Source organism: Antennarius striatus, chromosome 8, assembly GCF_040054535.1.
Source record: "Antennarius striatus isolate MH-2024 chromosome 8, ASM4005453v1, whole genome shotgun sequence".
Taxonomy (NCBI): domain Eukaryota; kingdom Metazoa; phylum Chordata; class Actinopteri; order Lophiiformes; family Antennariidae; genus Antennarius; species Antennarius striatus.
Window position 1 is genome coordinate 3439262 of NC_090783.1, and position 26850 is coordinate 3466111.

The 26850-nt window shown below is 45.3% G+C and overlaps 2 protein-coding genes across 4 annotated transcripts; both read right to left on the bottom strand.

Annotated features, from left to right (window-relative positions):
- Nucleotides 1-284: 284 nt before the first annotated feature.
- Nucleotides 285-7149, bottom strand: fhdc1 (FH2 domain containing 1). Its single transcript, XM_068322028.1, has 11 exons — nucleotides 6441-7149; nucleotides 6257-6318; nucleotides 5376-5478; nucleotides 5201-5286; nucleotides 4965-5065; nucleotides 4544-4614; nucleotides 4332-4439; nucleotides 3738-3808; nucleotides 3239-3356; nucleotides 2972-3136; nucleotides 285-2885 (listed from the first exon to the last, which is right to left on the bottom strand). The coding sequence occupies exons 1-11, from the start codon at nucleotides 6957-6959 to the stop codon at nucleotides 723-725; spliced, it is 3567 nt and encodes a 1188-aa protein (XP_068178129.1). The 5' UTR covers nucleotides 6960-7149; the 3' UTR covers nucleotides 285-722.
- Nucleotides 7150-16849: 9700 nt separating this feature from the next.
- On the bottom strand, nucleotides 16850-26386 carry arfip1 (ADP-ribosylation factor interacting protein 1 (arfaptin 1)). Of its 3 annotated transcripts, XM_068321905.1 has the most exons (10): nucleotides 26141-26386; nucleotides 24732-25108; nucleotides 21558-21659; nucleotides 21308-21416; nucleotides 20710-20811; nucleotides 19944-20056; nucleotides 19466-19687; nucleotides 19208-19365; nucleotides 18930-19104; nucleotides 16850-18851 (listed from the first exon to the last, which is right to left on the bottom strand). In XM_068321905.1, exons 2-10 carry the CDS (start codon nucleotides 25104-25106, stop codon nucleotides 18696-18698), a joined length of 1512 nt encoding a protein of 503 aa, XP_068178006.1. In that variant the 5' UTR covers nucleotides 25107-25108; nucleotides 26141-26386; the 3' UTR covers nucleotides 16850-18695. The 3 variants fall into 3 exon arrangements, with proteins under 3 accessions (XP_068178006.1, XP_068178008.1, XP_068178007.1); XM_068321907.1 differs by lacking the exon at nucleotides 24732-25108; XM_068321906.1 differs by lacking the exon at nucleotides 20710-20811.
- Between the last annotated feature and the right edge of the window lie 464 nt (nucleotides 26387-26850).

The following is a 26850-nucleotide window of genomic DNA, read 5'->3' on the forward strand; positions in this document are numbered from 1 at the left end:
TAATTAATCTGCATTTAAAAAAAAAAATCATTAACTTTGGTTTAAATATTTTACTCTCCTGTTTAATTGACGTTTTCCTTTTAATGGCTCTTTTATTGATATTTTATTGTCTTGTTTTAATCTCCTTTTGTCTTTGAAATGTTCTTGTCTTTCATTGCCTTTGTAAAGCACTTTGAATTGCCTGTGTACGAATTGTGCTATAAAAATAAACTTGTTTATGTATATAAATAATTATGCAGATAAAATAGTTTATCGGTTGATTTTTTTTTTTCCTAATTCAGGTGGTTTAGGGCTTCTTTTTGTTTTTTAACAAGACTAGAATGGATAAAAATGATTGTTAGTTTTTTTTTAAAGGGGAGCATTTGTTTGAGTTACGAGTTGTTTGACTCAATCACGGAACGAATTCACCTCGGATCTCAAGGTTCTACTGTACGTACATACAGTACGTATACGTATGCAGATGAGCAGACCAGGAGGCGCCTGCTCGCCACATGTCTTCAGGTAATATCCCGCACCGGAACGGGGAAGCTGTGAATGGTAGCATCTTTTATACGACCAAACCAAGGAGCTCGTTGCATCTCTTTACACGTCATAAACCTAAATGCGGTCGGTTACTAGAGGAAACCTACAAGTGTTTAAGCTTCTTGTCTTTTTTTGTTTTTCTTTGCATGACATGAGAGAACAAGTCTTCGTAGCTGAGGAAGAAGAGCGCCGTCTCGCCCTCATTTCCAGCTGGGTTTGGCGTTCCTGCCGGGCGTCACCGAGTCCCTGGACTGTGCAGACTTTTCAGAAAAGCTGTTACTCTTCTGGAAGTCTTGTTTTGCCGGAGGCGGCGGGGGGGTCTCGCTGCGATACGAGCTACGACTGGTCGCTTTCACGCTTTGCACCCTTCGCAAGTTTGTCCCCTGATGCCGCTCCTCGCTACTCTGAACGGCGGGCGACGGCTTGTTCTGTTTCGCCGGGGTTTGGCGACCCCGAAGCGAGGGGCTGCGCGATGGGGTGGAGGGGACGGAAAGGGCGCCCGCTTCTTTTTTGTTGCGGGAGCAAGACGCGACGGTGTTGCGGGCAAAGCCGGGGACGTCGGAGGTGTTTTTTGTGCTGAGGGCGTTGGAGCTGCTGTTCTCGGAGGACGCCGTCGGGCGGGCCTGACCTTGAGATAGCGCCAGGGCTCTCATGGTGGAGCGGCACATCTTTTCCTCCGGCGCCGGCTTGGGAATGTTCCTCAGGGGTTTGGCGCTCGGCTTGTGGATGGAAGCCTTTCTCGGGGTTGAATCCCGCCCCCATCTTGAGGTTGTGAGGTTGCTTCCCCGCTGACCTTTGGACTCGTCGGGAGGCACGCTGGAGTGTCGCAGTGGTCTCGCCGTTTTCTCCATCCTTCCTCTCGCCGGGGTGCTCTGATCCCGGAGAGGCCGGCGTGACAATTCGGCGCCGTCGTGCGTCTGCGCTCTCTTACTACTTCCTGTCCTCGTCAGCTTGCCGATGGGGACGACTTTCCTCAGGCCCTGACTCTCACTGCTAGTTAGCGTTCGCACTCCACGGCCGCCGCCGCCACCGGCATTAGATGCTTTGCTAGCTTTGCTTTTCGCGTGCGGCGGTTTTCTCACGCCTCTCGCCGCGTCTTTCTCTCGACATTGCTTTCCTTCGGCCGTGTCGCAGCTCTCCGTGTCCCACTCGTCAGCGTTAGCGGTCATCGATGAGGCGTCCACGCGTTTCGGGGCTGAAAGCTCGTTGGTTGAAACGGACTGATCGATGGGAGACACGGAGCCCAAATTAGAGGAGAAAGAGTTTGGATTTTCTTGGTTCTCCCGATCCGCGGTGCAGCGAGGGATCCTGAAAGGTCCGTCTTTTGTTTGAGACGAGCTTTCGATCTCGGAGTAGTCCAGAGCGACGGAGCAGTCGGTTTCGGTGCAGTCCAGTACGTAGAACAGTGGTTGCTTACTGGAGACGGTGTCCAGAGGGAGGGGTGTGTCGCAGGTTGTCGAGGAAACTGTACTGTTATCTTCTTCTCTCTCTCTCTCTGGAGAGATCCCAGCCTGGGTGGAAGGATCTATTTTTCCTTCGCAGGCTGCCGCGGGTCCTGCTCCTTCTTCCGAAGCCTTGCTACGAAGGAGGTTGTCCAGGTTTGAAGGAGGCGGCTGCCTCTCCCGTTCCAAATCGGACACCGCGACGTCCCCCTGATTGAAAAAATGCATGTGATTGCTGTTATTGTTCGGACTCGGAAGGTCAAAAGGTTGAGGACCCCGAACTAACGTGTGCTTCTCCACACTAACATTCATGTGGCTGTTAATCGTTGGGTTGGGTTGATGGGGGGACTTCTCGAAGACATAACAGGAATTAGGCAGAGCGCTGCCCTCTGACACAGATGAATAAATATTATTGTTGATGTACGGATCGCTAGGATTCCTCCCCGAGGAGGAGAATCTGGCCAGAGGGCTGATGGGTTCGGTTTCCGCGCACGGAGACGTCACCCGCCTCTCGCCGCCCAGCTCGCGGTTGTCGTCCTGATCCAAGATCCAGGGCGTGGTTCTCCGATGAACGCTGCGGCCCGAACGAGGTAGGCTGTTAAACTTGGAATAGTCTCCGGGATTCCCAGTGCCTCCGTAAAGCTCCAGGTATCCCCTCAGTTCTCGGTCGGCCACGGACGTCACCGTGTGACGGTGGCGGCGGGCGCTAGCCGAGCGTCCCAGGGGGCTGTTGGGACTCTGCGACCTCTGCTGGAGGAAGTCCAGCAGGCCTTCCTTGGTGAGCATCTCCACGTCGTTCTCGCTGCTGCTGCGACCGAATACGCCGCTCTGATCTAACGCCGACCAAGCGAAACGCTTTTCTTCCAATTCCCTCAGACGACGTTGTCGGGCTGCTTCCTTCAGCTCGCGGTCGTGGTTGTCCTGAGAAAGAAGAAAAAGACAAATAAACATCTGTATAACCAGAATGTCTCCCTGCTTTGTCTTCTTTTTCCACAACAAAAAGATACCTTGACAGCTTTCTTGAACTTGTTGCAAAAGTCTTGGAAGATGCGGAAGCACTCGTCCAGCTTAAAGGTGTCCTTGTCTTCACAAAAGAAATCGATGAGAGTGTTTCCCTCTTTCCTCAGATCCATCCTGCGTCTCTTCAGGTCCTGAAGCGTCCGAGCTGAACCCTGACATGTGAATCACACACATTCCTCATCCGCGACATTTAATAACACTTTCACGGGTGTCGTTATTGATGTAATACGTCACGTGACCGACGATTGTTTCACCTGCAGAAAGGGTTCCAGCTGCTGCAGCAGCTCCTGGTCTCCTTGAATCTTCTCCTCCAGGGATTTGATCCGAACGTACAAGGAGGAAAACTCCACTTCGATGTTTTCCACGGAGACCCTACAGGGAAACACGAATCAAAACCGGGCTTAGGGACAATCCTGCTGCCGATAAACGTAATAAAAACTGAACTAGAACAGCAGAAATGCTTTAACATATCCCGAGGGACGCGGGGAGGTTTTCTGCATTGTATAGACTAATGCAGAAAACCACCAGCATTCGACTGCATCCGGTGATTGATGCTCAAAAGCACTACGGTTAAGTTGGACGCCAGATGCAAATAAAGACAACCTTCCAGGTACAAATGCTTTGCTTTCCAACATTAAAAATTGTGAGACGTCACCACTTCGCTTTAAAGCTGAGGTTTATGTTCAGCCTGCATGACAGCATCTTGCCTTTATGAGGGGGAAATCGGCGCATCTAGAAAATAGAAGGTCTTACCTGGAGGCGCTCTGGACATCCTGAAGGTTCTCTGGAAACTTTAGCAGCTTCTCGTCTTTTTTCTTTGCCTCCTGAGTGGAAGGAAACCACACGCAGATTACATCCAACTGTTAATGTGCATGATGAAGTGCTGCTACTCTTTAATTTGGTTATGTAAGCGCTTGGCTTCTGTTTCCTGTCACCATCTGCTGCCCACTTGCCCCCACCCCCACTCCTCCGCCCCTAGCGATCTCAGTATTTGGCTGAGATTCTTTGCAACCCTTCGTCAATAGTTTTATTCCTCATAAAATCCCACCATTCAAAGTTCGTCACACACGCGCCCACGCCGTCATTGTCTGGAGCCGTCAGCGGGTTGTCAGCGGTTCTCATCAGCTTATCGCGTTCGACCAACAGCCCAGAGACAAACCTTCATTGTCAGTCTATCAACTTGCTGCTGTCATTTAATCAGTCCAACGCACTCAACTTCCTTGTGGCTGCCGCCGTCTTTGCATGTTCACTGACTTCCTTTCCTCTCCCCCATCAGTTTCAGCAGAATCATCCACCACCGCCACCACCAGACGCTCTTTTTTTTTTTTTTTTTTTAGATTTACAAACCATGGCAACAAAGTGCAGCAGGTTCATCCCCGGTTTGTTGGCCTTGGTGTCGGCCAATGAGAGCAGGGACGATAGCTTGAATCCGAAAGCGTTGCCTGCGTAGCCACCCTGAGAACCACGCAGAAAAATAGAAAAATATTCAAGGATACGAAGACCAATGACTTTTTCTTTTTGTATCTGAGAACAAATCACATTAAAACCACTGCACTCACTGCATTCATGATGTTTCCAGCCTGCAGGACGAGATGCAGGATGGCATGAAGCTCCTCACAGTTCATCAGCTCTTTAAAGAAAGGAGAATTTGGAGAAAATCATCAGGACTCACAGAAAGATTTATTATAGAGAGGTAAAGCAGAGCAATTTAGGCCTGAAAAATGATCGGGTGTCATGTTTATTCCTAACTACGTTCACAACTTTTACAGAAAATCTCATATTTTGTCCAAAGCATCACTGATATGTAATTACATATCGCCACAACAACCCTTCAAACACGACAGACTCGTCTTTCCACTCCGTCCCCACGTCGCCGTATCTCAGGTGACGGCGTGCCTGCTCAAATATCCGGGTCACCTGTCGGACCACATGTGACCGTGTGTGTGTGTGTGTGTGTGGAGATAACCTGTGAGTCATCACCTTGAGTGGCGATGCGCACCACATCGATTTCGTGACTCATCACGGCGCAGGATGGGAAGAATTCTTCGCGGAGGACCATGGCCTCGATCCGAACTTCGAACCTGAAAGATGAAAGATTTATTTAAAAAAAAAAAAAAAAAAAAAACACTCCTCAAGATTAGCATTAGTATAAAGAAAATAAGAAGACTTGAATAAGAAAAGCACATTTCCCTTCAAACACTTTGAAACGAGCTCACCGAGGCACTTGGATGAGGAGGTGCATGAATGAATCCACCAGCGTCAGCTTGTCTGGGTCTCCTTTAAACGCCTGAAGCTTCTTTATCTATTAGGGAAAAACAAGGGAAAGGCAAGTTCAGGTGGCTCCTCTGGGTTCCTATCGATATCACTGCCTTCTACCAGACGTCCACACACCTCCTCTGCATCGGGCAGCAGCTTCAGCAGGTCTTTAAGCAGCTCTGCTCCGTAGATCTTTCCTTCTCCTCGCCTTATGTCCTCAACAATAGAGCGGTTGGACCTGGAAGACAAACGGTTTGCTTCCATTACCCCTGATGATGAACGGTCCATGTGATGACCGCTCCCACCCACCCCCCGTGTTAATACAGCATCACATTCACGTGTTACTCACACATAATTTTAATCTACTGAAGGCTGCATGAGACTCTCAGCATCTATACAGATGATGGGAGATAATATATAGTAGATGAATACATTTAAGGGTTTGAGTGGAAGGAAAAGGCCGACACACACGATGCAGCCGACAGTCAAATGACATTAAAATACAGTGGAGAGCCATGCAAACACATTGTTATGCAAATCACACAACACACACACACACACATATTTTCTTTTCTCCACTCCAGATCGCTTGAGCTGAGTCTTTTGAGCGCACCTCATCAGTTTCTGACCAATGAATGGTAAATAATGGGGAGCTGAGGAAACCTATTAGACTAGGTGACACAAACGTGACCCTCACCTCCTTCACTTGCAAAAGGTTCTTAATGAATGGAGCTCCAAAACACAGGAAGAGAACGACTTTAAAACACCATCAGGGTCGGACTAATTATTACCTACAATAAATAGACTTCAAGGCTATGACGTCTCTACAGTTCAAGGGAAGGGAACCCCTAGAAAAAGGGTTAGTTTGCGTAATTTTGTTGCGTTATCATCATCATATCTGTGTGGAAAAACAAAGTTTAAAGACAAATGACGCTTGTTCATCATTACAACCATTAGATCAGGAGAAACTCCACAGAGGTGGTGCCCAAAGGGGCCTTAGTAGGTCTCAGTCTTACTTTTTGAACTGCTTCAGGAAGATGCCCACATTCATCCCCCGCTTGGAGTCAAGGATGCTGATCTGAAAGACAAGATGACGGATACGCGTTTAGGAGATTTAAAGGAAGTGAGGGTTCCAGTTCTACGTCCTTTATGTCCGAGTCGGACCACTGCTCCCCCCCCCCTTCTTGGTGCCCGACTCACCTCATCCTTGCTGCTGTCCTTGAAGGATCGCGACCTGGACAGACCCGTCGAAGCGCCGGCCGCCGGCGCCGTCCCGCGCCCTCCGGCGGCGGCGGCGGCGGCCGCCTCCTCCTGCTGTCCGAACAGCTCCTCCACGGAGCGCACGTCGATCTGGTACTGATGCTGCCTCACCGCCATCGTCCAGATGTTGGGCTTCCCCCGGACCTTCTCCTCCGGGATGGGCTTCCAGAAGAAGCTGCGGACGCGCCGCTTCTTCCTCCCGCTGTGGCTGCAGGACGAGGTCGCCGGGGGCGGAGGTGGCGGAGGCGGGGGCACCCCTGGAGGCGGGGGTGGCAGCGGAGGAGGCGGGGGAGCTGGGTGCTTTGAGGCGACGGGGGCGTTACCCAGGGAAGGCGGGGCGCTGTGGGCGTGCGCGGACATGGGGGGCGGGTCGGAGGTGGCGACGGAGGACGACGGGCCGCCGCTGCTTCCCTCGCTGCTGCAGCTCTCGGGCTCATTGGAGGAAGACGGGCTACTCATCACAAGCGTCACGGGGACGGGCCGTCGGCGTACGAGCTCTGTGTCCCCCCCTCTCTGCTGAACGACGGCGGGCGTCCCTTCATCTAGTCACAATGGCGAGTCGTTTGATCCTGTCCGTCCTGCCCATCACTCAGCCGGGCAGCCATTGTGCAAAGTAGAGCTTTGAAGGTTACCTCCGATGGGGGGAGAGGGCAAGGGGTGTGTGTGTGTGGGTGTGGGGTGGGGTGGGGGGGCGGCCATGGGGCTACAAGAGCAACACAAACAGGACAGAACGGGATTACACCGGGTTAGTCATGCATGTTGTCACGGGCAATCTGAAATTAGGAGGGAAATTAAAGGGTGTGACAGATCAAACAAGAAGGTCCCCCCCCCCCATGATCCTCTCTGTCTCTCTATGAAGCGCCTTTGAAGTCGGGCTGTGAGGTGTGTAATGGTCATAGACGGTTTCACCCACTGCTTAGCTTCTGTTACACAGTTTGGTATCATCTTCAGTCGTAATGAGCTCCGAATGAAGTGGGAAAAAAAAAGAAAAAGAATGTTTTGTCATCCCGTAGAGAACCGGTCGACACCAGAAGAAAAAAATAACCTCAGGTAATAATAATAATAATAATAATAATTATCTTGAATATTTCAAATAAAAATGACGTAAGTAACAACTTTTAGAGGATCTTGTAAAATCGTCTCGCTGTGTGTTTCAGAACTCAGTCATCCAGCCGCTCGCTGCACCTGATCTCCAGGGATTATGACTAATTAATACAGCAGACGTCACAAACCGCCTCATGTTGCTCCCATCAGCCCACTCTGCCGTAACCGTCCCCAGAACCGGACCGCGGCGTCGCTCATGTCTAATTCATGACCTTTGACCTCACACTGAGTCACCTCCTGGGAACACGGCGTCGCTGACGGACGCCGCGGAACATTAAAAAAAAAAAAAAACCTCCAAACGACGAGACGTCAAAGTGAATCAGTGAGTTTAGAGCCGATCAGAGACGTTTTTACTGTTTTTATTGTCGTCTTTTAATTTTTCATTTCTCTACAAAGAAATGAGTGAGGAAAAATATTTGGTTGATGTTGAGAATTACTTGCGAATTTTAAAAAAAAAGTTTTAAGTCGTCACTCTTAGCACCGATTCGCTTTTGATTCCTTCACTTCGACATAAAAACTTTTTCTCCTGCTGAAGATATTTAAACGCTATTTAAATAAACTCTTTAAACTCTATTACTCTGCTTTTTCTACTGTTTATTGAAGGAAAACCTGAACACACTGGAGACGGAAGACCCCAACGTTTCACCGTGAAACCAGGTATAAACGTACCAATAGAAAAACAGAAACAGGTAGCTTGGTTACCAAATAGAAACCACAACATATCTATTTTATGCACCACTTTTTCTATGAAATCAAGAAAAGACTTGTTTGTAAATCTCCTTTGGAAGCTCAACAAGTTCCCAGGCGATCCAAACGTTTCTCACACTTGGAAACAGCTTGAACTTTTTCCTGTCTGCGCCGGGATTAAATCAGCCATTTGAGCATTAAGCTTAGCTTCCAACCAGCCATTCTGACTTGTCATCCTCGACCTAACGTGATTTACAGATGAGGAAACACACCTCGGTAACTCTATCCAGAGAGGCCCGAGGTGGATTCCACACATCCACCTGCTGTCCCGACCCAACGCGGAGTTGACCGGGCCTCGCCTAGACCTCCACCTGCCGCGGACCTCAAGGCGTTCCTGCCCCCATCAGTCTTCATCAGTGACAAGTAGCTCCACACCCAATGTCAAGAGTCTTTTTACCAGTAACACAGCCCAGAACAAAAAGTAACTTAGACCCAGGTCAAATGTCTTGTTCTTGTAGCTAAGTTTGTGGAATTGCATCGTGGGAAATGGGAGAATTTAAAGGGGCGACATCTGACGGGGTAAGAGCTTACAACCCTTCTGTTTTTCCTTTCTGTTACACAATCAGACCTCCAACTGCTTCCAGGATTTTTTTTGAAGTTCTCTTCCTGTTCCATGTAAATCCCATTACGAAAAGCCCTGATGGATTTTTTTGGGGGGGGGTAACTGTCGACAAGCATCCGGGGGGAGCCGCCTACTCCACTACAAATAAAATCTGCTCGCGCTCACCCCATGTGTAATCCTGAAGGTCAAGATGCCCCTGCCTCTCATAATAATCCCCTGTTGCTACCTTCCAAGTTCAATTTCCTGAGGGTCAGTGAACGCCTCGCAGAGCCCAGGTCTTTCCCTGACACCGTGGGGGTAAAAGGGGGGCGTTGAGAAAGCGTTTGGCGAGTCCAGTCCCATCATCATTACGGCGGGATCGCTCGTTAGCGGAGGGAAGTGTTGTGCAAGGCTCAGCGGGACGCGGCGGTTTTGATCCTTCGACCACCTTGATTTTCAAACGGTGCTGAAAGGACAGGAAATGAGATTCGATGTTCGGTAGTCTTGGAAAGCGACTAATGATGGCTTTCATTATGTAATGTATGTTATGACCATGTTGATTCCGCTGATCCTGGAAGAAGGATTCTGCCTTAGAACCGAACATCCGAGGTAACAGACTATAATAAATTCAAACCCGACCTTTCATAGAGTGACCGAGGTCAACGCTTCAATTTGTCCGATGATTTGGTTCAAGTACATGAAGTACCTCCAAAGCTGACGGCTGGCCAATCAACCTCAGGTCTACTTGGCGTCACGTGCTAATAGAAATGATTAATCAATGAGACTGATCACTTACGAATCACTTCCTGTGTCTGTGCCACGTAGGTTTGGCTGGTACCCCACCCTGAATATACTCTTTTCAGTGGAGAGTTGATGCCCACACTTCTAATGACCCACAGTGTTTCATGAACTCTTGATGGGGGAGTGGAACAGTTATTAGAAATTAGGTTTATTTATTTTGAACATGAGTTAAGAGTGGAGAGAAAACCATTCGACTTGACAACAATAATTATCTTCACCTTCACTGTCGTGCAGACCAGTGACGATCCCAACGAAGGTCGGTAGACCTTTCAAAGGACGTTTTGTGTTTGTCTGACAGAACTGTGGAAGTACTCCCCATTACAACGCTCAACAATTAAGAATCTGAAATGCTGTAGGGTGCATCCCAAGCCACTAGTTGGGGGTGTAACTGTTAAAAAAATCAATGGAATAGAGTAATTTCATACAGGCTTTTGTGGAGCCGTGTTTCAGGTTTGTCTTTTATCAGAATGCACGGTGACTAAAACCTGGTTAACAAACTTTGTGGCTTCATTTCTCTAAAACGGCAAATCACACACACACGCACACACACACACACACACACACACACACACACACACACACACACACACACACACACACACACACACACACACACACACACACACACACACACACACACCTGCGTTTGACCAGTTGGATTGCATATAAAGGCCTCCACATCCACTTTGGATCTCTCCTCAGACCAATGGCTGATCTGACTTGGTTGTCGTTTTTACAATGAGACCGACACACAATAGACTGTGAGTTGAGCATACTGTCAACACACACACACACACACACACACACACACACACACACACACACACACACACACACACACACACACACACACACACACCTGACAACCAGTGCCCAGATACCAGACAAAAGGATTGTGATGCCAAAAAGTCTCCTTTATTTCCACAGAGGAAATCAAATGACACCTTCCAGGTGCTTGTAGGCAAACACAGATAAAGGCTGACAGTACAGCCGTCCTCGGCAACACGACCGACTGCTGACCACTAAGATGTAACAGGAAGTGGCTAAAACGGGATCGCTACCATATTCAATCAGCATAAATCTGGCCTGCTGCATAAATGACATAGAACCTCGTCCTCGAACAAAACACACTTATTCTAACAGTTGGTGTAATCCAGACAGAATGCGCTTGAGTTACAACCTAAATATCAAATATCCAACTCACCATTTCAAGCTACTGGTTGTGTAATACACCCCCACCCCCCACCCCCACAACTCCCCACCCCTGAACACATTACAACTGGAAAAGCAGTTGCATGAAACACCGAGGACAATGAACCTCTTATCGAGGAAATCCCGGATTAATCAAATATTTTCAAAGATTTAGGGCTCGGTGCTGTCGGGTCTGTATCCTCAGGGGGAACACACGCAGAACTCAAGTGAATTATTTACGTCCCTCATGAATAAAGAAAATCTCTCCTCCAACTGAACTCCTGATGTCCTAAACGCTGCCGACCCAGAGGCGAGTCACCTGTCCACGACTCTGACTCGGTGAAATATTCATGTTGGAAAAGCAACACGTTCCCAGAGGGGGGAGAAAAAATCAGGTTGTGGATCCTGGATTTAACTCAGGGGCCTCATTTTACATTGTAAGCTCCTCTCCCACAAGACATCAACACAGCATCGCTATAGTTACAAGAGGAAGGGAGACAGAACAGGGCACATCAGGGGCCAATCAGATTTCACCTGGGGCCGGTACTAAAGCTGGGGCTAACAAAGCTTTTTATGACAGAGCCAATTTAGCCAAAGCAACATATGATCGATGCTCAGCTGCACAGCTCTGGTAAAGGAGTTTTCATTACATTTATCGATTCCTGAATTCATTTCAGATCCAGCAAAGAGTCTAAAGGGAGGCAGTAGGGTTGAAGTGTGTTAAATGCAGGCGTGTACTGTTTGCATTAAGTGGGAAAAAAAAAAAAAGGTGAAAGTCGATTTCGAGACTTTTTAGAACTCTTTTTGCTGCACGACATTACGACTCCCCCTCCATCTCTAATTTAACCCACGATAAAGACAGGTAGCTATTATTCAAACTTCGAAAATAATGTTGATGAATTTTACTGCATGTGTAGCCCAACAAAGTCCAAACAGGCCAAGCACTAAGCTGAGATTTAAGGCGCTCAAGCAGAACTCAAATCCTCAAACTCGGTTTTAAGGGGATTATTAGGAGGTATTGTTTTTGTCTGGGGTGCTGAATTTATTCCTAATGAGGAACAAAGCATGGTTTTGTGTTACTCGTCACCCCCACAGGTTGATATTCTGTCTCATAAATTTGTCGTGTTGCGATAAAAATTTGCAAAGGAGGAAGTAGAGAGAAAAAAAATCTTTAATGAGCACTACTTTATTTTGCAAATGCACCATTTTAAAAGTTTGTCCTGGAATACCCGATGAAATCCCGTCTGATGTTGAGCTGCGACGCTCCTCAGAAACATGACTATTAATAGGCTGCACCCTCACGTCCATCTCCAGCTCCATCAAAGCTGTCAGCTGGAGGTGACAGCGTCTGTTTAATTCAAATTAGTGTTTTATTAAAAGCTCCATCATACAATAACATAGTTATTGGACAAATAACATGGATAATAATCAGTTTATTCCCATCAGCGGGGCAGAAACTGTATCTTCTCTCTTAATATAAAGAAAAATTCTAATTGGTGCCACCAGTGCTTCTTACCATGAGTTTTCACAAGAGTAATGTGGGTTTTTGGGTTATGTAGTACAATCTGCAGAGAACAAAAACACTGGATGAGCTATTTAGGGGAAGTAAAGCTCTAATTATCGATCACATGAAATTATGACAGGTTTTGGTTCTGCTGCAAAAATTTGAGTCAGGAAAAAGAGACTCCTTCACAGAGTGTCTAGTCCAATATAACCAGTAATGCATTATGAATTTCCCAGTTTGGGATTATTAAAGTGTATGTATAACTATGTCTATAAGGTGTGTGCTGAAATTGTCCTGTATTCAACTTTAACGCTCGGGATTGTGAAGGAGGAACGATGGGGCCACAGGAGAGTTTCAGGGAAATAAACCCGATAAGGATGTGAACCTTGCAAAAGTCCCAAAACTGTCTTGAAGCTGGAGTCGTTTCACTGTTCATAACACTGACACACACACACACACACACACATACACACACACACACACACGCACCTGCCAAGCCAGAGAACAAAGGCTTTCATAAAGGCTGCAGATGCACGAGTCGCCAACACAACACATCCCCCAAACTTAGCATTAATCTGCTAATAACCGTCTATGCAGAGCTGCCGGTGTGCAGAACACACACACACACACACACACACACACACACCGCTCTGCCAATGACTGTTTAAACAGTCCGTCAGCTAAGACCAATATGAAGGACTATCTCACCTGTGACACAGGTTGTATCACAGCTGTCAGCTAACCTGCGACTGAAGAGGCAATTAAAAATAAAACCTTTTAAATCAACAAGAAATCTGCACTTCATCACCAATAGAGCAGAAAAAAAAAGTGTTTTCGTCCCAGTCGTCAACAATTTGTTGAGAGCATCATTTAAAAAAACCACAAGCAAATAAAAAATCTTTTTTTTTCCTTTTCAGCTTCAAGCTAACAGAGAATATTTTAAATGCTGATAAAATAAGTGGTTTAGAATTTTTCGTAAGAATTTTGATATCATGGACAAATTATTTTAGCCATTTTTTAGAGGTAAAATGTCAAATATTTGATGGATTTTACAGTTTAGACCATAAAATCTTGTGATGAAATATGAATTATAGTTAATATTTTATTATCTATTCACACAGTCTCTCCCTAAAATTAAAATTCTGGATACTAGCACCCGCAGACAACCTTCTAAAGAACGTATTTAATTTTAACTGTAGCAGCTCTGGAAACTTGGTGAAACCAATTTGGCACAGCTGTTGCTCTTTGCCGACTCAGCATTATTCAGGACAACATAAAGCCAAGTTTTAGAGTAATGTTGGCCAACTCGAAGTACCTGCCCAACCTCCTAAAAGAGACGTTTCAAACATAATCCAAAGAATTTTTTTCTCAAAGCACAGGACAAGACATCAAATCTCCAAATGGAAAAAAAACCAAAAACAAAAAAAACCCCAACAAAGACACCTGGAGAAAACCTAAACCGAGTGAAAGAAAAAACCTGCCAGGGCGAGGTAATGACAGGATGGAGGGATGAAACCAGACAGACTACACCATCTGTGGAGCTGTGGATCAAAAAAAAAAGGAGCTTGTAGTCTTCTTGCGTTTGTTCTTTTGTCAGCGTGCGATCGGTTGTCTGGCCTGCAGGACACCCCTGTGTCTCCATCACCTCTGGCTCCGCTCTCCGATTGTTGCTTCAGCAATCTGAGCCCGATTGGTGCCAAGATAAGCTTCAGGCAAATGCTGCTGCAAGACATCTGCACATGCTGCATGAATTAGCACAAAACAGCAACAACAACAACAACAACAAAAACTGGGCTTAACGCAACAGATCCTGAGAGACGTGCAGGAGTTCTGGTCACCATAGAGACATCAGCAAGGAAACATGGAGGGAATGCAAACATGTTTACATGGCGGCGGGGGATCAGGGTTTACCCAAGGGCCTTGAGATGCAGCAGGACGCATTAGAAGGAAGTTGAAGACCTACCTCGAACTCACATTACAAGATCACATTATAAACTCTTACACACAACAACAACACGGCAAGCAGGAGTGGCGTTCATAAATCGCCGTGACGATGTTGATCCCAGGGAGGAATCCGTCTTCTCAAACCTTTTATTGCCACCCTGTATAAAAGTTTCTTCCCTCACTTTCACATGTTTTATTTAAGGGGGCTTTTCGTCTTTATTTGACACTTTATAGCTGACAGACTTGGGTGGTAACAGGGGTGGGAGCATTGGTGGTGGGGGGGGGGACGACGTGTGAAAAGCAAGCAAACAAGCATGCTTTTATTTTCTTCCCCTTTTATCCTCCCCTGTTCTGTCGTGTCATCCAACAGTTCGTCATTGCGGACTAAAATTGAGTTTATAACACAAAGATTGACATATTTTTGGATCATGAAGACAATTAGAGCTGACTTAAGTCGGACACAACTATTCAGCCCCACTGAGCTCCCACAGAAATAAATCAAGCCCCCCTCAACATCTTCCTCCTCAGGGTGACGTCAGGGAATTGAGTTTTCCACATTAGTCCCAGCTTCCACAGCAACCAGGGGGTGACACCACCCTCTCCCTTGACCTGACCCAGGGGAAAAAACCCCTTTCTTTTTACCCACTGGGGTATTGTGCCGAACACTTGAATGGATTGCCCTCTAATTCATCTCAGCGTGTATGGTGGTGTAGAAAAGACTCAGACGCCGGGGTCTGAGGTGCAGAACAAAACCAACAGGGGTAAAGAGATAAAGCTGAAAAGGAACGGGACGGGGCAGCATGTTCCACCCCGACCACTGGAAGTCTGAGTTGGGTCATACTTCAATGTGGAATACAAATGTCTCCTGTAAACTCTAGAAAGAGTTTTTACTCATTATATGGGCAAAAAGTTTCAACTTTTTCTGCCTGACAAGTTAAACTGAAAACACACCTGCAGAAAGAGATCTAGAAATGTCCAGCTAGTTTTAGTCCAGCATGAAATCAACAGAACTGTACAATTATAGTAAATAAAAAACGTTTATCAGCTGATCAATGTGGAAAAAACAACAACAAAATGAAATATTTAATTTGAGTCAATAAAAACAAAACGAAGAAATTCTAAAGAGAATAAACATTTACCTTGAAGCTGACGCATCATAAGAAAATCAAGTTCCCTGAACCCGCTGACGTTCCTTCTGTGATCCATACCACACAGAACCGACCCGGGCCTCCCGTTAAACCCCCCCACTAACGGATCCGGACTGTATTCCGGGACATCTATCTTCTGGTCTTCACCTGTCGGGCCGGCGGCAATGCGCTAAAAGCGGACGCGCACGCTTCACCCTGCGCGGTGACTTCTACCGGAGGTCGGTCCCCGCGTCTCATCCACACAGCGGGAGATGCGGCGGTGGCGTCCCGCCTGACTTACCGGAGGGATGAGAGGTGCTGGCCGGGACGCGGTGATCCGGTCCGACGCCGTCGGAGTTAGTGGCGGATACTTTTCAGAGGAGAAAATCTGAGAATCTGCGCCGAAACCGACGAACCGCAGCAGCCAACACCGGACAGACGCAGCAGCGGCAGACGGCGGAGCCGAGCGCGTTCTCGTACGTGATTGGGCCAGGTGGGGAAGCAGGCGCGTTCACGCGCCACGGGTGCGCGCAAGCAGTACAGACAACGAGGCAGCAGGATTTTGAAAGCAACAATTATGTGTGTGTGCGTGTGTGCGTTTTAATTTACTGGTAATTATAAATAAATAAATTTAATAGATAATTTATCCATCTATTTATTTATTTATTTATTTATTTATTAATTTCTACAGCGGAAGAAATGGATAAATAAATAAATGAATGAATGAGTAAATACTCCTCAGATGGCACTTTGTAATGATTTCTACAATCGGTAATGAGATTGTTTACGGCAGTAATTCTCCTCCTCATGGATTGGCACAACCTCAAGATGACGTCATCTTATGGGAAGGATGCCCACTCAAGAGTTGGCCGGGGTTGTTGCTGAGTCTGAGGAGGATGGCCATGCTGTCGCTCACCCCCTCCCATCCCACCCTCCTCCAGCATTCCTGCTGACGTCATGTTCTACCTGGTGATCTCTTGAGCAGGACTAACATTTGTATGGAATTATCACAATACCTTTATTACATTTGTCTGACAGCTGTGCAGATTTAAATTTTCAGAAAAGACGGTCAGACTTTTTTCCCCGCAATTTCAGAGTCTTCTCATTATTTCTAATGAGAAATAACCCTTTACAAAGATAACATTAGCCACAGAAGCTGATTTATATTCTAATGTTTATTTGTGGGAAGGGTAAGTAGGATATAAACTGCTTACAAACTGGAAAGAAAAAACTGACAAAATATCACAATGAGTAAATATTTACTCAAAATATAATTATAAATTCTCGTGAAGCGCATCGGTCCTCACTGAGGGTCTGAGGTTGTTTTTTTCAGCCCCTGGTGGAGACTTTTATATCAAACTTTGGCAAAGAAATAAAATCCCAAAGAAGCTTAATGAAAAGAAACTTTTATTTCCCCCCAAGGGGTTTACACAATATCCATAATCCCACATTAAGTCTTGTTAATGTTTCATTCTTATAAAGATAGAGCCACTAGCACATTCTGTGCTAGCGCTAGCACATCATTCTGGAGGTCTTTATGAAAGAAAGCCAAAGGGCAGCGTTGGTCACAGACTACATACTGGTGATAAAAGAACATTACAAATATATAATCGCTCTATTTCAGGGAAACAATGAATTGACGTAAAACATTCACACCCTCACACCTCTATAATGAGCCATAAGAAAAGTACAAATGAACAGAAGCGAAGATTCGATCGTTGTTTTGGTGCGAGAAGTCTTCTAAGAAAAATATAGGTTCATACAGACAGGCGGAAGCAAACATGAGCAGCTCAGGCCAAATATGCTGGTCTCTCAAATACAAAAGTTTCTCACATTTTGGTTTCCACCTTATATTTAATACAATTCTTATAAGTTCTTTTGTGATTCGTCTCAAATGCATAAATGTGCATGTGTGCAATCATGATAAATATCTTTGAGAAGTCTTAAAATAGACCATCTGCTGTTATTGTAGTATTATTGGAGGTTCTTTTTGAACACAGGCGTGACTCTGTGTTGCGTGGAGTGTTTTCAGATATACAAGCTCTGCTTTTGGTCCTTTCTCTTGCTTGGTTGGTCCCGAGACCCGGTAGTGAGAACCTTTAAAATAACAAGGTGCCACAAGGGGTAAAGAACAAAGTCAGGAATTCAAGGCACATTCTGTCACATAAGGCCAGTCCTTCATTTTTTTTTAAAAAAATTATGAGGATCAAAAGTTTTACCCATTCAGTCGTTTGCCATAAATGTAGACAAAATAGGGAAAAGGTCAGAATAACAGATGTTACTGTTGATCAAAAGTCACATCGGCCTTTTCCTTGTTGTAAAAAGGGATCGCCGTGTTTTCAAGCCTCGATTTTAAACCATCAGTTTGACATTCTGCAGAACACTTGGAGAGTCAGACGAACAGATTGACAACACACCAATTTACATGTGAAGCTACACACCCTACAAGTAAACTTAGCTTAGCGTTAAGACTGGAATCAGGTGGAAGATAGCTTGAACCATCCTGAGGAACATAACCCCAGACAGTTTTTTCTATTAGCTGTCTTCAAAAGTGCAGATTAGCAGAATTTTTTATTCACCGTTTCCAGTTTTCACGCTAAACCAAAGTCATCAGCTTCTGGCAGCAATTATAAACATTTGGGTGTGTTGATCGTTCCACTAACTCTTAGCTAGAACGCTAATTATTACATATGCCCAAAAAAGTCAAACTTCCACTTATTTTTTTTAAAACTTATTTTGCTATTAAAGTGATCAAATTCCTCTGATCTCAAGATTCAAATCACACTTTTATAAAGCATTTAACCCGATCAAAAGATGCTAAAAAAAAAAGGTAGCTGTTTTATCCCGCAGCTGCCATTACATGTCCGCCATGCTGAGATACAAGATTCAGAAACTGGAGTAGAAAAAGGACATTTACAGTTTCCAGATTCACGTTTTTTACGGCAACAAATCCTTTTCGAGACTTTTTTTTTTTTAAACAGTATAAAAGTGCTCGTCCTATGCTTTCAAAATAACTGCAGGATGTAATAGAAGATTCAACAGAACGACAGTTAAATGGAGTGTGGAAGGGTTTGTGTGTGTGTGTGTGTGTGATTTTTTTTTTATGTTAAAAGATTTACAATTCTGGAAGTCTGAAAGGCAGTGACAGTATAGCTGATAAGGAAGGGGGGAGGGGATCCTGTAGAATTTGACATTCCCTGTCAAAGCGAGCCGCCGTGTGGAGTCGAACGGAGTGCTTAGTGCTCTTCCAGCCAGGATGGATTGTCCCCACCCGGCACTTTCAACTTGATATGGAACTGCTTGAGAGTCTGTTCCAGCTGCTCTTGATTTCCAGCGTAGTACGCAGCTATGGCGTTGTGGAACAGCATGAGCTGGTTGTGCAACACCTTCACCTGTAGCGGTACAAAGAAAGAAAGGGGATGATGTGTAAACCTGCAGTGAAACAAGACACACCGTTGGATCAAGCTCACCTTGTTCTCCTCTAGGAACTTCAGCTTGATGGAGACGTCGTTCCGCATCCTCTCGTATTTCTCGCGGTGGATCTGGAACTGCTGCTGGGATTGCTCGATCTTGGGCATGGTGGTGGCATCGCGTGGCCCCAGATTCAGCTCCTCCAGATCCGTACGGTACGCGTCGTACTCGATCCTGGAAGCGTTGAAAAAATTCAATCCAAATATAAGTTTGGATGCAAAAAACCAGGACTTGTTGTGGAGGACAAAACATTTACAGGATACAATTCAATACCTACCGGGCAAATTCATACTGCTTGATATTCAGCATGGTGTCTTCGATTGTTTTGTCCACCAGTGTGTCAACACTGGAGATGAAAAAGGTGATCGCTCCCATCAGCGTTTCTCCATTTTTGGCCAAAAGCTTTTGTGTTTCAGCGTTGTACCCAAACTCCTCCTGAAGAGAAACTCATTTAGTGACGTACTGATTCTTTATGATCAATGTCCACACTAAAGGTCTTTGCTAAGATCTGCTTGATTTGAGTATCAGGACTCACGTGGAGTTCTGGCGACTTGAGGCTGAGGTCGGCGAAGGCGTCGCCCAGCTGTCTCTGCGTCTGCATCATCTGGGACAGCTGATTGGCTAGCATCTGAGCCAGTTTGATGACATGCTGGTACTTCCTCTTGTTGTCACGGAGGATTTCGATTTGAGCCTCCAGCTCCATGTCCACGGTCCTGGAGCCTCGGCCCAGCTTCTCCGACAGGATCTGTCTGGTGCACTGAGGAGGAGAGGAGGGTTATCGACCGGAGTGTAAGACGTTAACCGTTTTTAGTTTAGAGAGAGTAACGGGTAGAGAGACAATCAGGAGGAGAGTGGAGCGAAGATACTGAAGTCTAAAACAGGACAAGATACGGATCATTAAGGCGGGTCGATTTGGAGTTTGCTTCTCTTTTCGTCTGACATTCTAGAGACAGAGAGAAGATTAAAATAGGAGAGGAGAAGAACAGAACAAGAAATGAAGAATGGAGGATTACTTTATACGTGTTGATGCTCCACTTTCTCACAAGATCCAGTTTCTCCATGGCGGGGTTCTTCACGTCATCCGAAAGCACCACCGCTCCACTCTCTGGCTGTGCTTTTGTTTCCCCTGGATAATTAATTCATAATTTAAAGAGCGATTAAGATGAGATCAAGTTAAGACAAAAAAAAAAAAGAAAACAGAAGACAAAACGAGACAAAAAGAGGAATGGACCAGATAAAAAGAGGAAAAACTTTGATTCTGGTGACTGGAAAAAGGAAATTAAGCAAAGAATTGAAAGCATTTCTTTTTAACGTGTGATTTAAAATGTTTTAAATCACATCACATGAAGAAAAAATGTTTTTTAAATGGCTGGTTAGTTGGTGTATTCACATCTGTGTTTACTTCTTTTCATCCGTTTTGGAGGATCCATAAAATGGGACAGCAAACATGAGCAGGAAGACACACCCAGACAGAAAGTGAAAGCAGTTTTCTTTCCAGGCAAAGCGAACGCTTTGGGCATCGGATCTAGACGTTCTGAAATCTAGATCTTTGGAAAACTGACTCCATTATGTGCGTATTATTAGTCACCGCAAAAGCAGGGATCTACTTCAGTTAGCCCGGGGTGATTGAAAGGTCAAGTCTTTGAGAGCCAACAAGGGAACAAGGAGCAGGTAGGAAACAGATGAAAACCAAAAAGGAGGGGAATCTCAGTCTGCAGTTAATTCATAGTGTGTTTAGTGACAAATCAGCATCATCTCATTCACACTCGCTGAGGGTACCTTTGTCAGCCTGACTGTCGCTCATAGAGCGTGCCAGGCGGCTGGCGACAGCCGAGCTGGGCGCTACGGGCGCCACGGGAGACGAGGGCAGGCTGGCTGACCCTGAGAGATATTCAGAGTTATGATTCATGAACACGTTAACGTCCCTCCAAAAACAAGTGGAAAAACAAAAAAAAAAAAAAAGGAGGGGGGGGTGTCTTGTGTGTTTGTTTGCGTTTCCAAACACCAAGCCTGCCTCAACTGACGGTAGACGGCATGGATAGCCATGGCAACGGTAGCGGAAAACAGGCTGCAGCGGCGCGCTCCTCGACGGGGGAGATTTTTATTTGCATTTGAAACGAGAGGGGAATGACGATGAAAAAGACAGGAGGATCAAAAACGTGGAGATCAGAGGACGCGCGTTTAATTCAGTTGGATGTCCACCTTTATAAATTCAAATGTCTGCTCCTCAGATGTCACGTGGATTATGAACCAATGAGAATACACGGAAAGGAAGAGTGTAAATAAGGAGGAACAGATGGGCCACTGAAAAACAAAAACAGATGAAAAAAAAACAGGAAGAAGGGAAGGAGGGGGAAGAGGAGGAGAGGATTTTTACCTTTGAATGGTCCTGATTCAATAATGCCCTCTGTCGTGGAAGCAAAGTTGCTGGAGGCGACACATGAGTCTGACAGGTTAAGGGCTCCAGGGCTGCTGGGGGAAGGGTCCTACAAAAGAATTACAACCACTGATGTACAAAAGATGACAAGTTATCAGGAGATGAGACGGGAAAGACAAGACCAAAGCTAAAAGAACTCGATCACAGGTGGGTTGTGGGCGCTGAAACTTTACGCTGAACAAACCCTTACCCTCTGGAAAACCGTCTCAGGGTTCTGATCCAGCTCTCCATTGCTGGTGACGGAGATTTCAGCGGCTGAGCTTCTATGGGACTCCTCAGCCATCGCACCTTCCTGTGGAGGAGGTGACACAAAGCAGGTTAGTCTTTTAAAACACTCCCTTCGAGGACAGGATGTATGGTAAGACGCGGACCGCCATCTGGTGGACACACACGTTCTAAAGAGGGAACAAAATTAGTACGCAGGACAAAATTGTTCCACCCAGGAAGCGATTGAAGATAATACGCGCTTTCATTCTCGTCAAGCCGCCACCTTTTAATTATTTGTGGAATTCATTTCCAGCATGACAGGTTTCACCAGGATACCAGGAAGGTCTGGCGCTACAGGTGTCAGCTTCAGCGCTCTTCTTTTACAACAGGATGGAAAAGGGAAGCAACTGCACCGTACTGCGTTCACTTTTTTTTTTTTTACAATAGGTGTGCCGTAACGTTTTACTACATAATGCCTCCACTTCAGTCATAAAACACACAGGATCCCCTGCCATAAAAGAAGGACTGAGGTCATAAAAGTCGTCCCTACGAAACATGACGGGTAGAGGGATCCATTTCCTACAACGTGGCTGAGATTTTGAAAAAAAAATAAAAAGAAGGAATCAAGCAGCTGCCTCTGACTTTAGCATCTGGCTCCTTGTCAAAATATACCTCTGAGTATTTCCATAAAAACACAAGTTCGAGTGACATGAAATATTTCAGACCGCATTGAGAGCAGTGGGTTCAAACCGGTCATTTATGGTCACAGTTTGGGAAAATAAAAAGAACTAGCGATGCAGGAAATCACTGGACTGAATTATCCCTGGCCTCAACACCACGTGGACAGACTTTCTTCACGACAAAATAAACCGGTAAATCGTGCTCCGTTTTGTTCCAGCCTGACACACTGGCTTGTTTGGTTACATATTGAGATGCTGCTGTGCAGAACGCCACGGGGTGGAGTCAGCGGTGAACGGCAGCTTCCTCCGCTGGCTGCTGGCAAGAAAGGACCGATCAGCTGGGCCGTCAAGCAACATTTTTGTGGCCCAGTTTGCTGTGGACTTGGGAACTGGGAGACTCGCCAAACTGCTATAAAAACTTTCAAAAGGTCACATGGTTATAAATGTTGATAAGGAACATGCAAGGGGATGGTGTATAAGTAGTACTGAATGAGGAACAAATCTGAATTTGTAACTTTGAAGAAGATCCCCTAAATTATAGGTGAAATTTGAGTGGGAAATAGCTTGAAGCAACATCTGGGTCTGGTCCCGGCAGAATAACTGGCTCCACTGTGTCAGCAAAACAAAGGCAAAAAGAATTTAAAATAAGGGTTTTTATCAGTGACACACTTCATATCAAAGCACGGGTGTTCTTTTGAGTTTACTTCCTAAATGGTATCCTAACTGGTTCAGTTTCCTCCAGCGCCTGTAAATTCACACCGATTGTGACCTTGAATGCGACGGTGTCGGCACACTTAAACCAGTCGTAGGCAAACAACCGATTCAAGATATTTAAATAGAGAATGAACAGTGAATATACGTACATGCCCATAACAAGACAGACACTGCTAAGCTGTGGGGATTTTGTGATGTGAGAAAAAAAAAAAAAGTTCAACGATACATCTTTAAAATTAGAGCTTCCTCAAAAGTCGCCTCACATCTGTCTCCAATGTAAACACATCTATAATAAGGTGTTCTTTTCTCATTGTAACACGTCATTACACTCCATGTGTGTGTGTGTGTTTGTGTGTAAAGAGAAAAAGCTCATCTCTGAGAAGTTGACTGGTTGATGTAAAGAAGTCAATGTGCGAGGAGGGTTGTGTCATGTGACACACATAAATACTTTAAGGCCATATGATTCCTTCGCGGAGGCAGACAGGCAGCAACGACTTGTTTAACCACCCACTCAGATAAGACTGGTGAAAGCAGAAAACCAGTCTAACTATGAGCAAACTGCAAATGATTTAAGAGACCTGCCTTATTTTTAAGTTGCTATTTTTTGCTGCAGCTGAGGCAGAACCATCCCATTATTTAAATTTTCTAAAGCTGCATGGCTTAATGTTGACGATAGAGGTGTAGATCCTGTCAGTGTTGGTCTAAAGCAGCACTGACTGAAAAAATGGGGTGAGAAATTAATGAGGCGTACGACAGGCAAGGTGAGGCATGTCCTCCATTGCTGTAACGCTGCAGTTCGGTATCCTGGATACGAACGAACATGGGAGGGAGGGAGAAAGGGATGACAACAATGAGCTACTTATCCAATTATTTGCGTCAGCTGAAAAAGGAAAACGATCACGTCCTGCCTCTCCAGCTACGGAGGAATGTGACACACCCATATTGGGTTAAAGCTGCAGAAAGGATGGGAGACTTTTCTTAAAATAAAAAAAAACAAACAAAAAACAACTGGATTACGCTCCTTTAGCCGAGCTGCTAAAGGAGCACATTTAAATTCTCCACATCTGACGTCAGTGCTGGCAAGGAGCGCGAAACAGAAACGTGGCCCGTGAGCTGTGAGCCTCAAACGTCATCCATTCCAGCTGCAGGAGAGAAGTGGGATTGACCGAGCGTGCAGTCAAGAGTCCAGGCCTGATTCACTTACTGGATCATGTGACTGACAACATACCGAGCTCCATGTATAGCTAACTCACAAACAGGAAACAAAAAAATCACTTACACAGCAATTCAGCCTCCAAAAAAAAAGCAAAAACACAGAAGTGTATACTTACTTGATTTACATTATAACACTACACAGACATTTTGGTTTATAATGAACATCGGTGATGCATACAACATTCTCAGTAAAGGACAGAGAGACAGGCCAGTGAAAGGGAATGAAGCCTTCATCATCACCCAGCTATAAGTCATCAGGAAGGCAACCGCTATAATCCCAGCAGAGCCACACCTACACCAGCTGTGGATTTCTAAACATCCAGCAAAGCAGGAAGCAAATGGAAACCATCATCTTAAGGCAAATTGAAAGGGACAAACAGCTAAATCTTGATTACAGACAAAGGTTTACAACAGTCTAGAAGAAGACCACCACCACCACCACCACCACCAGGGCAGCAAATCAAGATGAAAACAGCAGCATGATCAAGCGCACAGTAAAGAAGAAGAGCCAGAAGAGGTCGATTGTCTAAAACGATGGTAAATGTCACCTTTTTCTCAGCGTCTGATTCTCCACTTTCCTCTGGCGCTCCAGGTGTTTCATGATTCTCTTCATGACCCCCGTCATCTACACTATCAGAAAAGTGTGCGGCATCACTGTCACTATATGCCACCACACTTTCCCTCTGAACACCCTCATCATCATCCTCCTCCTCCTGATCATACTTAGTACTGAATTCTTCATCACTGTCAATATTAATGTCATACAAGATTCCATCTCTGTCTTCTCTACTGTCGTCTAAGCTCTCCTGTTCAGCGGCATCACTCAAAATCTCCTCTGCTTTATCAGCCTCTTCCTCACAATCCATGTGAGGGATCTCGACTGAGGTCTTCCCCGACTCAGCCTCAAGCCTAACTTCAGACATACCTGGAAACAGACAAACAGGAGGTTATGAATGGGTCCCATCAAGCTATCTTACTGTAGTGCACTAATATGGTACGAAACAGTCGTGCGCCACTAACATGCCACAAGTTTAAGTACTATTACAATCAAATCACACAGCTAAGAACAGAATCATTTGAATATTATCTTTTGTATTCTGATTTGGAACACCATCAAATGCGATCCGACATCAGATCTGTACGTGATCCCCTCTGATGCTTCAAACGAATCCCGATTTAGGGTTATAATCCTGATGTGTTCACACTGATTTCAGATAGAGGTCACATACACAGATACACGTGACCAGTCAAGGCAGACAGATTAGTTTGGAGAAAGTCTGATCGATATCACTTTTATATGTGTGTGTTTAAATATATTTAAACTATAAGGTTGCTCTATGAGCCGTATTTGATTAATTCGAAACTACAGTATATGGAGGTGTTCACTAGTTATAAAAATATGGTCTTTACGACGACAGACATGTTGACACATGCTGGTACAAATGAATATTTAAAATCTACATTTTCAAGGTTTTTTTGTTGTAGAAGTTAGTTTTCAGCTCGCTTTTCAAACATTACAGCTTTTATTGTATTATTTGCGGCTGTTCTCTCTGAAAGCTGCGCCTGCTTTGGTCAAACTACCTGTGACAGCTGAGCGTGGATCCAAAACACGTTTGAACACATCCAATGTCAATTTAAAGTAAATAAATAAAAAAAGAACTATTTCACTTCACGTCCAAGTGAAATAATCTTAGTTTGTAAAGCAACATCTCTGTTTTTCTTTCTCCTGGTAAGTTTAGCTTGAAGCTCTCAATGTGTTTGAATTGACGTGACGTGTTGTTAGCTAACATTATCGTAGCATAAAGCAGCTCATAAAACGGATTACAAACTTATTAAAACAACTTTTAGAAAACCATCTCAAGTTGTAGACGATTTCTAAAAAAAATTTGTTTTTTGCCACATATGCAACTCAATGCCACAAGGGAGTGGTAATGATCAAAACTTTAGCTGACATTACCTGTCTGCGATCGCGGCTAACTATTTAGCTCTGAATTGTTAGCCGTGGTAACGATGGAGGTTCACGGAAAACCTTGGTTGTGCCGTGATGGACGTTTCTATAACGGCGACGCCCCAGCTGTTGATGCCAACACTGAAAAGATGTATTAACAAATGGTCATCGGTGGTCCTTCGCTCTTCTCAGGCACAGCAGACGTGATGACCGAACCCCGGAAAGACTTCCACTGTGCAGGCCTTTGACTGTCATCAGCAGCCGCTCACATCGTTATCTTGTGTGCGCTCGCCCCCTGCTGTCCAAATACTGTACTTGTCCTTCTCCTTTCCCTTCAGGGGTCGCCACAGCCAATCAAATGCCTCCATCTAGCCCTGTCTTCTGCATCCTCTTCTCTCACATCAACTTACCTTCATGCCCTCTTTCCCTACATCCATAAACCTCCTCTTTGGTCTTCCTCTAGGCCTCCTGCCTGGCAGTTCAAAACTCAGCATCCTGCTACCAATATATTCCCTATCTCTGCTCTGGACATGTCCAAACCATCTCAGTCTGACCTCTCTGACTTTATCTCCAAAACCTCTATCTCTACCATCTGATGTACTCATTCCTGATCATATCCATCCTGGTCACTCCCCAAGAGAACCTCAGCATCTTCATCTCTAGGCCACACAACATTGCTGGTCTCACCACAGTTTTGTACACCTTCCCTTTCATTTTAG

What these genes read in the sequence shown, in the direction of transcription:
- arfip1 (XM_068321905.1), bottom strand. Translation starts at nt 25,106, where the DNA reads ATGTCTGAAGTTAGGCTTGAGGCTGAGTCGGGGAAGACCTCAGTCGAG. An exon ending in CTGAGACGGTTTTCCAGAGG is followed by an intron (nt 21,417 to 21,557) that starts GTAAGGGTTTGT and finishes ATTCTTTTGTAG; the next exon opens with GACCCTTCCCCCAGCAGCCC. An exon ending in AAGCAGTATGAATTTGCCCG is followed by an intron (nt 19,105 to 19,207) that starts GTAGGTATTGAA and finishes CAACGCTTCCAG; the next exon opens with GATCGAGTACGACGCGTACC.
- fhdc1 (XM_068322028.1), bottom strand. Translation starts at nt 6,959, where the DNA reads ATGAGTAGCCCGTCTTCCTCCAATGAGCCCGAGAGCTGCAGCAGCGAG. An exon ending in TGCTGCCCGATGCAGAGGAG is followed by an intron (nt 5,287 to 5,375) that starts GTGTGTGGACGT and finishes TTTCCCTAATAG; the next exon opens with ATAAAGAAGCTTCAGGCGTT. An exon ending in CTGGAAACATCATGAATGCA is followed by an intron (nt 4,440 to 4,543) that starts GTGAGTGCAGTG and finishes CGTGGTTCTCAG; the next exon opens with GGTGGCTACGCAGGCAACGC.